We start from the raw sequence: 15874 nt of genomic DNA on the forward strand, positions 1-15874 counted from the left end.
CTGAAAGGTGCTATCACTTTTCTTCCGCTAGGAGCATAAGAGCAGGAACCATCCATAAGATTGTTTCTGGTCCCTGTTGCCATTGTCAACTTGGATATATGGTTTTATTAAAGCAGGTAACCAGGACAAAGATCTCATAAAACAGCTATTAATGTTTTATCTGAGGAATGGGCATGTTGTTTTAGAGATCTGGATACTCTTTTCTTAATCTATTGTCATATTTAATGTGTTTTTCCCTTCTCTTGACTTTGCAGCCTTACTGACTAACTCTGCTTCCATTCTGTTGTACTACAAAGCATTTTTACGTTTTCAAAATCATTAGGAATGGGGGCTGGGAGTTTGGCCTAATGGTAGAGTGCTTTCCTAGCATGCACGACCCAGGTTTAATTCCTCGGTTCCACATACATAGAAAAAAGGTGGAAGTAGTTCTGTGGCTCAAGAGCCCTAGCCTTGAGAAAGCCAAAGGACAGTGCTCAAGCCCTCAGTTCAAGCCCCAGGACTGGCAAAAAAATCACCAAGAATGATCTCTCTTTTAAAAGTTGAGTGTCAACTTAAGGAGATTTTGATATGTTACATTGATAGGATTTGGTTATTTTATCCTATCCAGCATCTGACAATACAGAAGACAGTCTGGATTGTAATTGAAATTCACTGCAAATATATTATGTATATATCAAACCACCAATTACCCAGAATATTAAAGAATAAGCGATTCTGAAAACTAGATTCTTTTGTTACCTGAGGTCATATCACTCCAAATCCTCTTTTGTCCTCCTGTTCTTGATTTTGAAATTTCAGTGAAATCTCTATACTCTCTTCTCTACCTTCAGAAGATAAGACCAGTTAATCTATACTTTGGTTCTGAGGCTCCTCCCATGGACTTCAGAATTCTCACATCAGCATTAGTAATAAGAAAAAATACTGGGGTGGTCCTGGGCATATATCTGAAGGGAAGTAAATCAGGAAGTATCAGTAGAGGCACTTGCATGGCCATGTTCATTGTAGCATTATTCATAATAACCTAACTGGAAATAACCCAGATACAACTAATGAATGGATAACGAAAATGTAATATATGTACACAATGGAGTATTTATTCAGCAATACAGAAGAATGAAATTATAGTATTTGCAGAAAATGAGTGAAACTGGAGATCATAAGGATAAGCCAAAAAAACCATATGTGGAATTTGGGCTTAATATATATATATGTATGAAAATACCATAATAAAACACAAAAAAATTTAAGGAGAAGGGGATAAGAAACAATAATAAAGGGTGAACACTTTCAAAATACATTGTATGCATGCACAGAAATACCAAAAATAACCACCATTGTACAGGCAATCTATACTAATAAAAAAGACTGGAGTGGAAAGATAAAAGACGTAGGATTCAGCATCTACCAAGACCTGATTATAACCACAGAACATACATGCTTTTATTAAAGTCCAAAGAAAGGCAAGTTTTCTGTCCTCCCTCTCTCCTTCCCTTCATCCCTCCCTCCCTCTCTCTCTTCCTATATTCCTCCCTTTCTCCCTCCCTTCTTCTCTCTGTCTCTGTCTCTCTCACACTCTCTCAGATTCATTTCTTTTCAAAGCAGGGTTGAAGAGAAGCTGTGTTAAGGAAGCATTCTGATTCCTGACAATATAGAAAATGGTATTCTTATTTTAAATGAACACAATTGAAATCACTTTCATCAGAATAGCCTAGATGGAGTTATGATTAAATCAATCTAAGTGATGATGCAGGTTTTCTCAGTTATGAATGTGCTCAGAATGTCAGTTTGTGCGATATTAGCCACCTGCGTGCATTTGGGGAGCAGAGAAAGACTCACAAAGTCCATCTAGGTCTTTTAGTCACTCTGGCTGTAGTGATATGGGCAAAAGAGACCAAAAAATGCTATACAATGTTCTTAGCTATTTCTATTCATTTTCTTTTGCTTGTTCCCACTTTGGCTTTAGAAGTTATATATGTCTGGGAAACTGACACTGCAAAGTTCTGGCGTGTTCACTGCCCTGATGCTAAGGGATAAATATAGATCTCAACCACTACAGAAATTTGGCCAGGATTCCAAAGGGTTTGTGTATGAGGGGCAGTGACTGATAGGGCCACTCTGATGTGAGGGCTAGAAAAAAAAACAAACCCTGCTTCTTCATGTCCAAGACCCTCTTTGAAAACAGAAGGGTTAAAGTAGAAGTCTTGCCTCTAAAATCAGAAGATATAATCCACATTTTAAGGAGCTCATGGATTGACACAATAAGGAATATTGTAGGTGGCTTAGAGGGTGTGGAGGGGAAGGGGGTGGAGAGAGCAAAGGGAATCTTCTCTGACACCCTAGATCCTTCTGCATGAGATCAGCCTTATGAAAAAAGCAAGTTATTCTTGGCCATCTCCCCTCACCCCAACTCCCACCCATGCCCCACCCCCTGCACACACTGATATCCAACTCTCAATTGAGAAGAATATGACTTAAGATTTCCATGGGGCCCATCATATCTCTGGTGCTGGAGAAGGGCAAGGGGTGGAAAGGCTCATGGTGGGGGGGGTTAAGTAGCTCATCCTCGTGACCCAGAATATCTCCCCCTCCCTGTAATGATGATCTTGCTTTTCCATAAGGGCTTTCCTTTGATTCAGGGAAAGGGCCAACCAATGAGAGAGGGGCATGTTAGATTATTTTGGGGAAGGGCTTGTGCCAACAAGATTCACTTTTACCAGGCGCCAAGTGTCCCCAGCAACCAGTGTCTCCTGTACCAGCAGAAGCTCCAGAACTCTCACCCACTTGCCTGCCTCTGCGGCATATCTGCCCACTGAACAGCCATGAGAAGGCAACTCCGGTCCAGAAGGGGTCCAGTCTTTCCTTACGGTTATGGCTACAGACTTGTGAGTCCCAGGGAGCAGAATACTTTGTTGTCTTCTTTTGTATGGGGCGGGTTGGGGGCTGTGTAGGCCATGGATTATGGCCTGTTCTTCTTGAGAAGAAACAGAAAAATTGGGAGAATCGCAGGGTTTCAAGAAAGAGCAGTGATTCCCAGAACCCTAGGGCTGGATGGAAGGAAGAATCGTATTTTCCTATGGCACAAAGATAAGGAAAAGGAAAGAGATGAGAGAATAAGGGCCTTCTGAAGTTTTGCTTTTCCCCTGGGAGTCTGTAATTTGAATAGATGTTTTGGATTCTGGAAGTAGATGTTTTATTGTAAGGAATTTAGCCAAGAAAGAAAGGAAGGGGAAGAGGAAATGAAAGGCACTGCCTACCCAGCTGTCTCAGTCCCTTTGGGTTGGAAGTTTCGTAGAACCCAGCTGCTCTTTTTCTAAAGCAGAAATGCCAACTGTAGTTAAAATCGTAGACTCCTGGGCTGGGAGTTTGGCCTAGTGGTTAAAGTGCTTGCCTTGCATGCATGAAGACCTGGGTTCGATTCCTTGGTTCCACATACATAAGAAAAAAAAGCTGGAAGTGGTGCTCAAGTCCAGGACTGGCAAAAAAAAAAAATCGTAGACTCCTTGATGGAAAGTAGCAAGATAGATGCTCACATATCATCTTTCCAGAGCTTTTCATTATACAAAGGAAGTATTGGAGCTCAGAGCCTCAGAGTGACTTGCAAGTTACTGGTAGCACCAACTTGAGAATGCATTTCTCCTCATTAATAACCGTGTGGTCTTTCCACTGTATTTGAAGTACATAACTCCCTAGGCCTGTATCCACCACCACTCATTTACCTCCTTGCCTGACACCTCAGTTGGCCTAACACACACACATACACACACACACACACACACACATACACACACACACACACACATCACCTTTGCTATCTCAGTGTATCAAGAATACATTACAAATTTATTTGACTCAAAAATTTGTTCACCTCTGTTTTGCTATAAATCATTAATATAGAGGGGGTGGTATTCTGACATGTTTCAGAGAGAGAATTACAATCTGACTCCCAGAAAGAAATAATAATCCATTTTTTCTTTGGAAGTGACCACTTATATATCCAGAGAAATAAGTGAAGATTGCCAAAGAGCCAGCAGAAGAAAATGCAAATTTTTCTAACCCCATGTCATGGCATTCTAGCAACAATTTGTAAGATCTTGATATCCCCCAAGTCACTCGTAGCTTGATGTAGTCAAAGTCTGTGGGGAAGATGTAACTATTCCTGATTTGACTGAGTATGTATTCAATGTCACTAAAATTGTTGTGTCTAATATGGTATTTGTTACAAAGGATCTGGCTTTTATAATACTTGATGATATTTAAAAAGGAATTAATGAAATCATATACTTAATTTTTTTCCTAGAAAATTAAGCAGCCGTTCAGGTGTTTACAATGTGTTTTTCAATGCAGCATGAAAACTTATCCTTTAGGCCATACTGTTGGTTTAGATATTTATATATTTAGATTGCTCAAAATGGAGCCACCTTCTGTCCTTCAGACTTCCCTTTTAGGGAAACATGATGGCCTTGGTACACACCCACCACCATATCCCAGCATAGCCTCACATACTGTCACATGAGGGCAATTCCAATTTAGGAAATGGACATGCTCATCACCAAAGAGTTTCCTACTGGATTTAAAGAAAATAGTTGCATGGCATTGCAATTTACAGAGAATTTAATTAAGAAACTTTTGAAGAAGACATCTCTTACACGATGTGACAATCCCTGGAAACACAGAAGTGGGGCTTGGGGGGGGGAATCAAAAGGTATTTGAGGTTCCTGAAGTAAGACTCAGGTGGTGGGAGTCTGTGGAAGGATATTAGCTATGAGAAGATTAATTCTCCCCGGGAGGGTAAGGCTTTAACGACAAGTCACTTTTAATAGGATTATCATGAGAGCTCATTTCTACAAATAAGATCAGGCTGAGGCGATGGGCAGCTGCTTCCTCCACAGAACAGAGGTGCAAGGCAGGGAGAGGCAATAAGGAGAAAAAAGAAGTTGCTCTGAAAATACACAGAAAATGAATTCCTCCAGGATAAAATATTACATTTCAAATTCTCTGATACACTAGTGTAATAGTGGCCATAATGAGTTCCTAATCTAGTACACATGACTACTGAGGTTACAGTACTCACTCAGAGTTCCTGTATCCTGATTTTCAAGTCAGGCAAGTATCACTGACATTTCCTTAGCACTGACTGAGTAATTAGCTGTGGGCATCAAATCATGGTTGGCCAGTAAGAGGTTAGAAAATATAGATTCTAACACTGGGTGATCAAAACCTAATTAAAGAGATCCAGTGTGTATATAGCTTCACATATAAGTGAAAGGTATCTAAGAACATGTGTTGATCTAGTCAACATTGGCTGACAGGCAAGGTTTATTCTTCCTAAGCTTATACTGTACACCCACATGAGAGTCAGAAATTCTTGATTGAAAGTACCTACATTCTTTCAGGAACCCAGACATTATCATGCTTCATATATCTTCTGAGCTACCTGTAGGCACTTATGCTCAATGTGATGGAGAAGGAATTTCATTGTCCAGAGTATCAACAGACATAGGTTCTGAGGACTGTCTGCTTTGTCTTGAATTTTGATCTTGCCCTTTCTCTGAATCTCAGATGGAAAATAAAATCTTAAAAGTCCCTGTCAGTTCTGATATGGTATATGATATAGACCTGCACATTTGAACAACTTAGAGAGAAACTTTAAAAAGTACCTATACACAAGAGCTAACTAGTTGTGGGTGGACCAAACACTGAGATTAGTGCCTCGTCATTCTGTATCACTTACAGTGTAATAAGCCAAGTTGCACCAAAGGTAGCATTTTTATCTCTGAGTGTCCTCTAAGTGGCCTTTGAAGAATCAGGGAAGAAGGGGACAGTACAGAGCCCTGACCTCCAGCATTCGACATACTGAACCCCAACAGGTGCACAGGTTCCAACACTCTTCAAACTTGGACAGCAGAGAGAAGAGAGGTTGGCTTCATTTTCTGCTGCTGCAGTGAACCTTGGCAGACTCCCAAAGAGTATGTGGCTGATAGGCATTTGAAATATCACTTGGTGAAGTCAGTGGGTCTTTTTTTCTCTTCTCTTCCCTCTCCACCCCTCCCTTCCCCTTCTCCCCACTTTGCCTGCCTTCCTTCCTTCCCTTCTTCCTTTCTTGCTTCTTTCATTTCTTCCTCCTCTGTCTCTATCTCTCTCTCCTTTATTTTTGCTTCTTTTAATTTTTGTCTAATTTTCTTAGAACCATCTACAAGAAGAATACTCTTTTAAATCTCAATTAATCATGTTAAACAATCAATCCAAAGGCAAAAGAAAATAAATAACCTACCCTTGGGGTTGGAGGCATGGTTTACTTGTAGAGCACTAGCCAAAGAGTGAAAAAAATCAGGTAATAAATTCAACTCCTGGTCTTGGACTAAAAAGGAAAAAAAATCAATGAACGAGCTACTACATGCTGAGTTTTACTATACACCCAGTTTTTTGTTTTATTCCTTGGTTTTACTAGGAATCAGAGCAAACTAAGAAAGTATCACTTGGAGTCCCAGCTCTCAAGTGATCCATCTACCCAGCTTAAGGCAGCAAGTGGGGAAAAAAATCTCTATTTCTTGTTTTTGTTGAGAAGCCAATCATAAGTTTTGAAGAGAGGTACCGCAGTTGGCCTCTCCTCTTAAGGTCTGTCCCAGGCTATTTTTAGGCACAACTTGGGATGGTAAGGTTGAACAGCTGAAAGTGTTAGTATAAAGATGGCTTGGCCTAGGAATTTGCCATCACAGATATAAGTATGTAAGACTATTCCATCTTCCACTGTGAGCTCAGCTCTGTCCTGACAGGTCAAAGTTAAGTGGGAGGGCAAGGTCCCAGAACAGCATACCAGTATGAGATGTCCTAGGGAAAGATCTCAAAAGCGTGAAGCTGAAAATAAAACATGCACCTCTATGCAAAGAATACTGATTCAATACAGGTCATAGAAAGGATATTTTTTTCACAAGAACAGAAGGAAAAATCTACCTCTTGTAACAGTAAATAGGTTTATGGGGAAGTGGAAATTTGAAGTGTCTCCAAATATTGAGTTGTTTCCACTTATTCTTGACTGGTTGGATGTGCCATTGGAAATTTTTTTTTCAGCAAAAGGACTGTGTTTTGTCACTGTTCCAGGATGATCAGGACGAAGTAAATCAGAACTACTTAGCAGATGAAGAAGAGGAAGCAGAAGAAGAGGCTCGGGTGATGATGGCACTTGAATTGGAGGAAGAAGAAGATGAGGAGGAGAAACAAGAGGAGGAAGAGGAGGAAAAAGAGCAAAAAGAGAAAGAAGAGGGTCAGGGTCAGCCAACAGGCAATTCCTGGTGGCAGCAATTGCAGATCTTGAATGAATACTTGTGGGATCCGGAGAGAAGGATGTCTCTGTCCCAAACAGGTCAGAGTTGGAATAAGTCTCATTCATTCCAGTGCCTCAGTCTGGTGTCCTTTGCATTTGGCGTGGTATTCAAGGCTCCTCTGATGGTCTGTTTGCAAACTTCCCTAAATATTTAACATATGGACACTGATGCCTAGGAAAATGCCTGGTCTGCGGACCAGAACAAATTCCAACTAGATGATCAAACTTAATTGTACAATTGATATCAAGTGGGCTAAGTATGAGATATAGAGAGGCAGTAAAAATGAGCTGAAAAATTCATCTTCTTTAAAGTCCCAGCTCTGTCATTTTCTATCCATGAGATGATGGCCTCATCATTTACCCTCCCTTAGCCTCAGTCTCCCCACTTGCTCAATGAAAGAAAATAACCATGCCTTGCCTCTCTCACAGGTTTATGAGGCCTCCCTTAAGGTGTTGGAAATGTACCATTGGAAGTACCATGCTGAACACATTTCTAGCATTTGTGGCAGAAACACTTGTGAAAGGTTTAAGCCTATCACTTTACTTAGTAAAGTCAGAGGGCATCTCTGAACCCTATGATAGATCTGGGTTTAAGAAGATGACTATTGAAGATCAAGTCTGAGCTTCCTTTGTGCTCAACTGATGGTAGAATATGTGCGTGTGCTTGCGCATGCGTGCATGTCCATGTGCACTAGTCTTGGGGCTTGAACTCAATGCTTGGGTTCTGTCCCTGAACTTTTTCACCGAAGGCTAGCACTCTACCACTTTAAGCCGCAGTGCCACTGCTGGTTTTCTGGTAGTTAATTGGAGATAAGTGTCTCATGGACTTTTCTGCCTGGCCTGGCTTTGAATTGCAATCCTCAGATCTGAGCTTCTTGAGTAACTAGGATTACAAGCGTGAACCACCAGTATCTAAATTGTTGGTAAAATTTTTTGTCTTTACTTCTTTTTCTTTGGACCACATCCTTTACCATTTTTACTTCACAAGCTTCTATTCCCTTTTTTAGTATCCTATGTACCTTTGAAACTATTCTTCCTAAATCGTCGTGCATGAAGTAAAATTCACACTTGACACATTCTACGCCCTCCCCCGAAATGAGCAGCTGCTGATTTGTAACTCAGTAAGAGTGACCTACTGCCAAAATGTAGGCTGCTAAAGTTGGTGGCCATGCCTTCCAAAGGTCTCTTTGGCTGAGAATTCTCTCCTTCATAGTTAATGCTGCTGATTTTGTTCAGTTAGGGTCAAGCAGTCAGTCCTACTTCCTGGAATCAGGAATAGCAGATGTGGGGCTGTAAACAACACTGGTCACCCATAACCCCCCTCAGTTCCCAGCCCCACCCTGACCCATCCCTCAAACTCCCAACTGGAACAAATGTACCATTTAAGGGACATTCTAACATTCTGCAAGCTACAGACAAATGCTGGACACTTGTTAGAGCTCCAAAGAGGGCCCAGCTGTTTGGTGCTTGTCTAAAGAGGACTGGAAAATTAGACTTTGTGAAAAGCAAGAGTGATTCTGAGAAAAGAAACTATGCATTGACCCCTAAACTGTCACCCTTTGAAACTTCCCCAGATACGCTCATATGAATGCTTTAGTGGATGGCAATCCACAAGCCAATAAAAGGGAATGAGGAAAGAAGTTTCAATACTTGGGGAATGTATGTCAGGAGAGAGGCTATACGACTATGGTAGGCTGTATCCAGACCTGGTTAGAAGGTTTAGGAGCCCATAAATTGAGACTTCTTCTGTTGGACTCTCATTGACTAGGGAAAGGACAAGTGGTAGTATGAGTGCTCAGGCCATTAACACAATAGCTGTTACCCTGTTTCCTGATGGCAAGGTGACCATTTGAGCATTTAATCACCCTGTCCCAACCTAGACATCAACAAGTCCAACCTATAGACCCAGCCTATTAATATACACTTGGCTTTTAATTTGGTAGCCAAGCAACCCCTTATTCTTAGGAACTATATGTTATTTTATTAGATGCTGAAAAAAACATATGACATAGTTGTATTATTATTCCCATTTTGCAGATATAGAAACTGAGGCTTACAGAATATAAGGAACTTATCTAAGGTCACACGGTAAGTAGGTGACAGTGCTAGATTTCAAACACCACAGTTCTTGCTAGAAAACTTCATTCTAGTAACAGGTTGAGCTGTTTTGGTAGAAAGAGTTGGTAGCCATGCATACTTAGTGGTCTAGCAAAGACTGGATGGGTGTGTTTGTGGGGGAATCAGGGAGAACCCTTGATTAGCTATACTAGGGCTCCAAGTAATATCTGAACACCTGGAGCAAGAAGGACTGAAAGGATTGATGAGTTCAGATAGCAATTATTCTTGGTTTTCCTGGGAAGGGCAGGGAGAATGAAAATAGTTAAGTTAATCCACATTCCAGGACATCACTCCCTGAGTGAGCCTGGGTGACATTCTCCTAACTAGAGCTTCCTGGTCATCCATTCAAAAGGAAAAATAATATTGCCAAGGGAAAACATTTGTGTTCCATTTCTTTCCCTCCATGTATGAAACTGTGGCTTTGGGTTCCCTGGGAGGGCTCCAACAATTAATCCATTCTCAAGATTGGGGAGATAGTATAGAAATAGAGGAAGCCCAGGGACATATCCCATTAGGATAGTCAGTGGGCAATAGCTGAAAATCACAGGCTCTTCTCTAGACACTCCAACTGAGTCAGACATGTTCATGCTCCAGTTTGGCTTTGATTCATCTTGTTCCATTTACAGCTGGATAGCAAGATTTCTCTCTCCCTCCCTCCTGCCCCCCCCTCTCTCTTTCTCTTTCTCTTTCTCTTCTCTCTCTCTCTCTCTCTCTCTCTCTCTCTCTCTCTCTCTCTCTCTCTCTCTCTCTCTCTCTCTCTCTCTCTCTCTCTCTCTCTCTCTCTCTCTCTCCGTTCCTCCTTCCCTCCCTCCCTCAATGTCTCCATTTTATTTGCTTCATGGTCCAATTTAAAAATTTATATTTGAATTCAGTTTGGGGTACAACAAAGTTACAAAGTTGCATGGTTTGTGTTCTGGTTTCTCTCATGATTCAGTTCAAATCTTCCAACACCATGTCACTGCTATGAGCGAAGCCAAATATTGTTGCCTGAGAGATCCCCAAGGAGAACTTGGAAAGAACTTTTAGACAGCAGGGTTATGCTCATTTACCTTACTCTCTGCCGCCTAATCTCAAGGCAAGCTGAGTCCTAATGCATCCCACAGAAGAGCATTTCAGCTATGCTTCTGATCCTATAATAATAATAATGTTAATAAAAACAATGATGAGTATCATTTTCAGATCATTTAAGGTCTTCCAGGCTCTATGTGTTCATATGCATTATTTAGTGCAATAAATAAGTACTATTGTTGTCCTCCCTTTCCAATGAGGACATTGAGGCCAGAGTGGGGGCATAGTATGTTTAAGATTCAGCACCTAGGAAGTGGTATTGTAAGTGTTAAGCTTATTCTCATTTATCTGCAAGGAATCCAGGATGCAGAGAGATTCTTTAAATTGCCCAAGGTCAAAGATGGCAAATGTCAGTGATTAAGTATCATTTCCTTTTCCTTGTGCCTGCATCAGTGTTCTTATTGAAGAGCTGAGCCACTTGAACTTTGCTAAAGATGAATAATATTTGAAATAAGTACAGTAAAACCTTACTATTCCTTGATTAGAGGCATGTCCGGTGGAAATTAATCAAAAATTTGAATTATAGGCTGCATGAAAAGAAATGCTGTTTTCATCACTTGCAAATACATACAATCATTGGAACCAAGCTGCTAGAACACTTCAGAGTATCTGCCTTAATAAATGGTGAAGAATGATTTGTACTTAGGACATAAACTATTGCCCAGAGGACTATCAAGCAATGTGCCCTCTGTAATGGCTTAATCTCTACTTCCCTGCAATCTTGCTCATGGTTATCATGTGATTAGTAAGCCATTCTACTGGAGAAGCTATAAAAGGTAAAAGTGCAGTCAGATCATAACATGATCCTCACCAATTCCAGATTGGTGACATTTGAATAAGCATAGATATACAGAATTGAGGACATTTTTTTAAAGCTAGCAGGATGTTGGTGGCTTGTGCCCGCAATTCTAGTGACTCGGGAGGCTGATATCTGAGAATCACGGTTCCAAGCCAGCCCAGGCAAAAAAAAAAAATGTCTATGAGAGTCTTACCTCTAATTAATGAAGAAGCCTGAAGTCTGAAGTGCAGGTATGGATGAAGTGGTAGAGCACTGAGATAGCACTCAGGCCCAGGGTTCAATCCTCAGGATGTGTGTGCATGCGTGTGTACACACACACACGCACACACACACACCACACCAGCCATCTCATATCTGACGTGGTTCTAGGCTATGACTTCAGCTGACACCCAGAACTTGTTGCTAAGCACTGACCATTGTCATCTTTGATTGCTCTGCAGGCCTGATTTTAGTCATTTACTTCTTCTTCTATGCTTCCCTGGCTGCTGTGGTCACTGTTGGCATGTATATGCTCTTTCTGACCATCATTCCTTACATGCCGACCTTCACTGAGAGGATGAAGCCTGGTAAGTGTGCCCAAATGACCTGTGTTGTCAGAACTTTCTGGACAGAAATCCACTTGCACAGCATGTTCAGCTTCAATTAAATTTGGTTCTTCCCGGTAATGACTTAAGAGATTCAATTATTAAGAGTAAAAGTAAAATGGTACTTGGCAAATTATGGTCCTTTTCATTTTGATTGCCTGGGGGGAAATGGTTTCATGGGAATCAATACAAAAAAAGATCCAAGAATGGGTTAATATATCCAAGACCTGTTTTCATTGCCAGGAGTTATGATCAGACCCTTCGCTCACAGCCTTAATTTCAGCTTCAACGTTTCTGAACCTGACACTTGGCAGCATTATGTGATTAGCCTAAATGGCTTTCTCCAGGGTAAGTAAGTTCCTATGAATGGTGGAAAGCTCTTTTTAAAGGTGATAGGTGAGAGATCAAAATTCAAAATGTAGCTGACCCAGAAATTCTAGTCTCAGTAATGCCAGCACATTGTGGTCTTTTCTTGCTTTAAATACTCCTCAACACCCCTCATGTAATAAAAAAAATACTCTACTGTGTGTGATTGTTTGTATGAGATGCATTGAAAGCATGCCAGTTAACTCTACAGGAAGCACTCTGAAGCACAAAGGTTGTTTTCACTTCATGAACACTCTTACAGCACCTAGTTAAATCCTAAGAACATCCAAGTGATCACTTGTAAAAAATAATAATAATTCTGGAGGGAGATAATGGTGAGAAAAAGAGAATGTTCTCCAGAACTGAAAAGTTTCTGCCTGCTACACTTTATCAAGGTAAGACACTTTATTTTTTTTCTGGATGGGCTATCTTGACAATAGAAGCAAGTATCTCGGAGACCAGTGTTGGAAATATAGTTAGATCTTGTATCAAAAAGAAGCCCCCAGCCAGGCACCTTTTGGGCCTTTAATCCTAGCTACTCAGGAGGCTGAGATCTGAAGATTGCCAGTCCCAGCATGAGAGTCCGAGAGGTTCTTATCTCCAATTAACCAGCAGAAAACAAGAAGTGGTGCTGTGACTCAAGCGGTAGAGCCCTAGCCTTGAGCTGAAGAGTTCAGCTGGACAGCACCCAGGCCCAGAGTTCAAGCCTCACTACAAACCAAACCAAACAAACAAAAAGCCCCCAATGTACACTGAATTAGGAAGAAAATGATTGCTTCTTACCATGTGACAGGAAGTTATTCATTTAACTTTAAATGTTTTCTCATTTAACTTTAACCAGACATAATAGAGCCTGGTTATCTTAGAAACTTATCTTATAAATAAGGAAATTGGCACATAAAAGGAGACACAATTTGGTCTAAATCTCCTAGCAGTGGTATCAGTGTTTTGACACTCATTTATTACTCCAGGGGCCTGTGACACCAGGGAATCATGTAGGAGTTTGTTAGAAAGGTAGAATCTCAGGTCCTACTTAAGAGCCATCCAACCAGAATCTGCATTTTAACAAAATCAGCGGATGTGTAGTTTGAACTTTAAAGTTTGACACATTCTCTTTCCATCTCTGGGCAGTGGCCATCTAAACAAGAGTGGAGAAACTCAGCTTTAAATCAGCAATATTCAGTGTTATTTTTGAGAAAAAATTGAGCTTCAGATTCCTCACCTATTGAATGAGAGAGCTTCGTTCTTCCTGGTTCATGTAGTTCTTTTTTTTTGCATTTTTTAATTGTAATTAGTAAAAGGGTTACATGATATTTGCCAGATAGAAGGTGCATTAATTCACGTACATTGATACCCTTCCACATGTCTTGGTACCCATTTCCCTCGGTTCATGTAGTTCTATGTTTGGCCTCAGACATATTTAGGACATCATATCCAGTGCAGTAACTTGTGTCTGCTGAGGAAACTCCTGACAAAGCGAACAGAAGGAGAAACACCAATTTTGACCTGATGATAGAGACAGAAAATATTAGGGAAACTAATGAGTTTTTACTTTCTAAGAGTAGATAATAGGTTCTTCTAAAAAGGAACACATATCTGAAATAGACAGCCCAGAATATCAGTTTCATTCCCATGGGGACTACAATTGAGCAGTAAGGATCATGCTCATGTCACAGTAGTATTTTCTGCCAGTCGGGGGCTTGAACTCAGGGCCTGAGCACTGTCCTTTGTTTTTTCTCAAGGGTAGAGCTCTACCACTTGAACCACAGCACCACTACCAGCTTTTTTCTATGTATGTGGTGCCGAGGAATCAAACCCAGGTCATTGTGCATGCTAGGCAAGCACTCTACCACTAGGACAAACTCCTGGCCCATGTCACAGTATTTTTAATGGAACTACCTCAGGAGAAACAATGAGCATGTGATTGCAGCTTCTGTTTAGAAAGTTATTTTGTGACCTGGTGCTTGTTTCTTTAAAAAGATTAAAACAAACATCCATTATATCTTAGTAATATATTAATATAATATTAAGATATGAATTATATGTTCATGTGTATTATAGCATATAATGTATCATTATATTAATTTCAACCAATTTTGAAATAAGAATTTCCCAAACTCAGTTTGATGGATCTTAGAACTCATGAAAATAACAAAAGCTCCTTTCAGCTTTCTGATATGTGTACTTTGCCCACCCATTACATGCCATCCAAAATAAAATGACACTAACCCTAAGTGTCTTTGGTCCCAATAGACAATACCTCACCTTCTCAGTGTAGACCCTGTGATTATCTCTGGATTATATTTGCCTGTCCTTGGACTTTCTCAAGGCTAGAGCTCTACCACTTGAGCCTCAGCACCACTTTCAGCTTTTCCTATGTGTGTGGTACCAAGGAATTGAACCCAGGTCTTTGTGCATGCTAGGCAAGCACTCTACCACTAGGCTAAACTCCTGGCCCTGGAATCTTTGGTCTATATTTTAACTGAAGGTCCTATTTAGAGTACTAACATGTTCTGTAAAGGATAAGGAGGTGGTTTATTCCCTCCTCTACTTACCCCCCCTCACCCCTTTGTTCTCTTCCTTTTCCTCATGCCCTTTCTCTTCTCTCCATGTTCCCTCAGTTCCACAATACTTCTCACTGTCTTACATCAGATGCCTCTCATTGACCTCCAAAGGACAGATTTTCTAAACTGAATTTGAAGACATTTCACTTAGGAACTTAGATTCCTTATCAGTGTCATGCCTTGACCTGATTCAGTCTTCTTCCAAAATGTACCTACCATCCATGTGGCCATTCTTCTTCCAGAAGGAGAAGATTTAGCTCCTCTAAGTTTATAGCTTAACATATCTGGAAAGATGTCATGGGAAAATAGAAAAAAATGATAAGGTGTCCAAAATAACACAGGCCCGTGAAATGGATGTCCATAAATTGTAAGAGAATGAGAACTAAGAGTACAGATAATCCAGTGGGGTGAGCTGACAAGCCAGGAAGGTATCTGATACAAGGCCACAGGGATTGGGATAGACTGAGCAGACCTTCAGAGGGGTAAAAGCAAGCTGGAGCAAAGGAAATTATGGAATGAGAGCTGCTTAAAACATGCCCTTCTCCTATAGCACCTGCCTAACATAACCTTTGACACCCCCACTATTATTTAGGCTATAATGACAGTCTTCAAGAGGAAATGAATGTAGATTGCCCACCAGGGCAATACTTCATTCAAGATGGAGATGAAGATGAGGACAAGAAGGCCTGTCAATTTAAACGTTCCTTCCTGAAGAACTGCTCTGGACTGGAGGACCCCACTTTTGGATACTCTACTGGACAGCCTTGCATCCTCCTAAAGATGAACCGGGTATATTAGCCTTTGTTATTCCATGATACGTGGATGAGCTGGGTTAGGGGGGCTGTGAGTACTCCATTTCTTTCTCTTTTTTGCCAGTCCTGGGACTAGAACTCAAGACCTGGGCACTGCCCTTGAGCTTTCTCAAGACTAGCATTCTACCACTTGAGCCACAGCACCACTTTTGGCTTTTTCTATGTATGTGGTAATGAGGAATCAAACCCAGGGCCTTGTGCATGCTAGGCAAGCACTCTACCACTAGGCTACACTCCCAGCC

The 15874-nt window shown here is 40.9% G+C and overlaps 1 protein-coding gene across 1 annotated transcript; it reads left to right on the forward strand.

Moving 5' to 3' along the window:
• Positions 1-2819: 2819 nt before the first annotated feature.
• LOC150040146 (protein ATP1B4-like) lies at positions 2820-15609 on the forward strand (the record flags this gene model as incomplete). The annotated part of the gene is made up of 5 exons (XM_090327382.1): positions 2820-2882; positions 7099-7360; positions 11747-11872; positions 12116-12238; positions 15413-15609. Coding segments are annotated over exons 1-5 (771 nt in total), but the record flags the coding sequence as incomplete, so codon positions are not given.
• Positions 15610-15874: the final 265 nt, after the last annotated feature.

The sequence above is a fragment of the Megascapheus bottae genome, unplaced genomic scaffold (genome assembly GCF_031878675.1).
Source record: "Megascapheus bottae isolate mThoBot1 unplaced genomic scaffold, mThoBot2.hap1 HAP1_SCAFFOLD_660, whole genome shotgun sequence".
Taxonomy (NCBI): domain Eukaryota; kingdom Metazoa; phylum Chordata; class Mammalia; order Rodentia; family Geomyidae; genus Megascapheus; species Megascapheus bottae.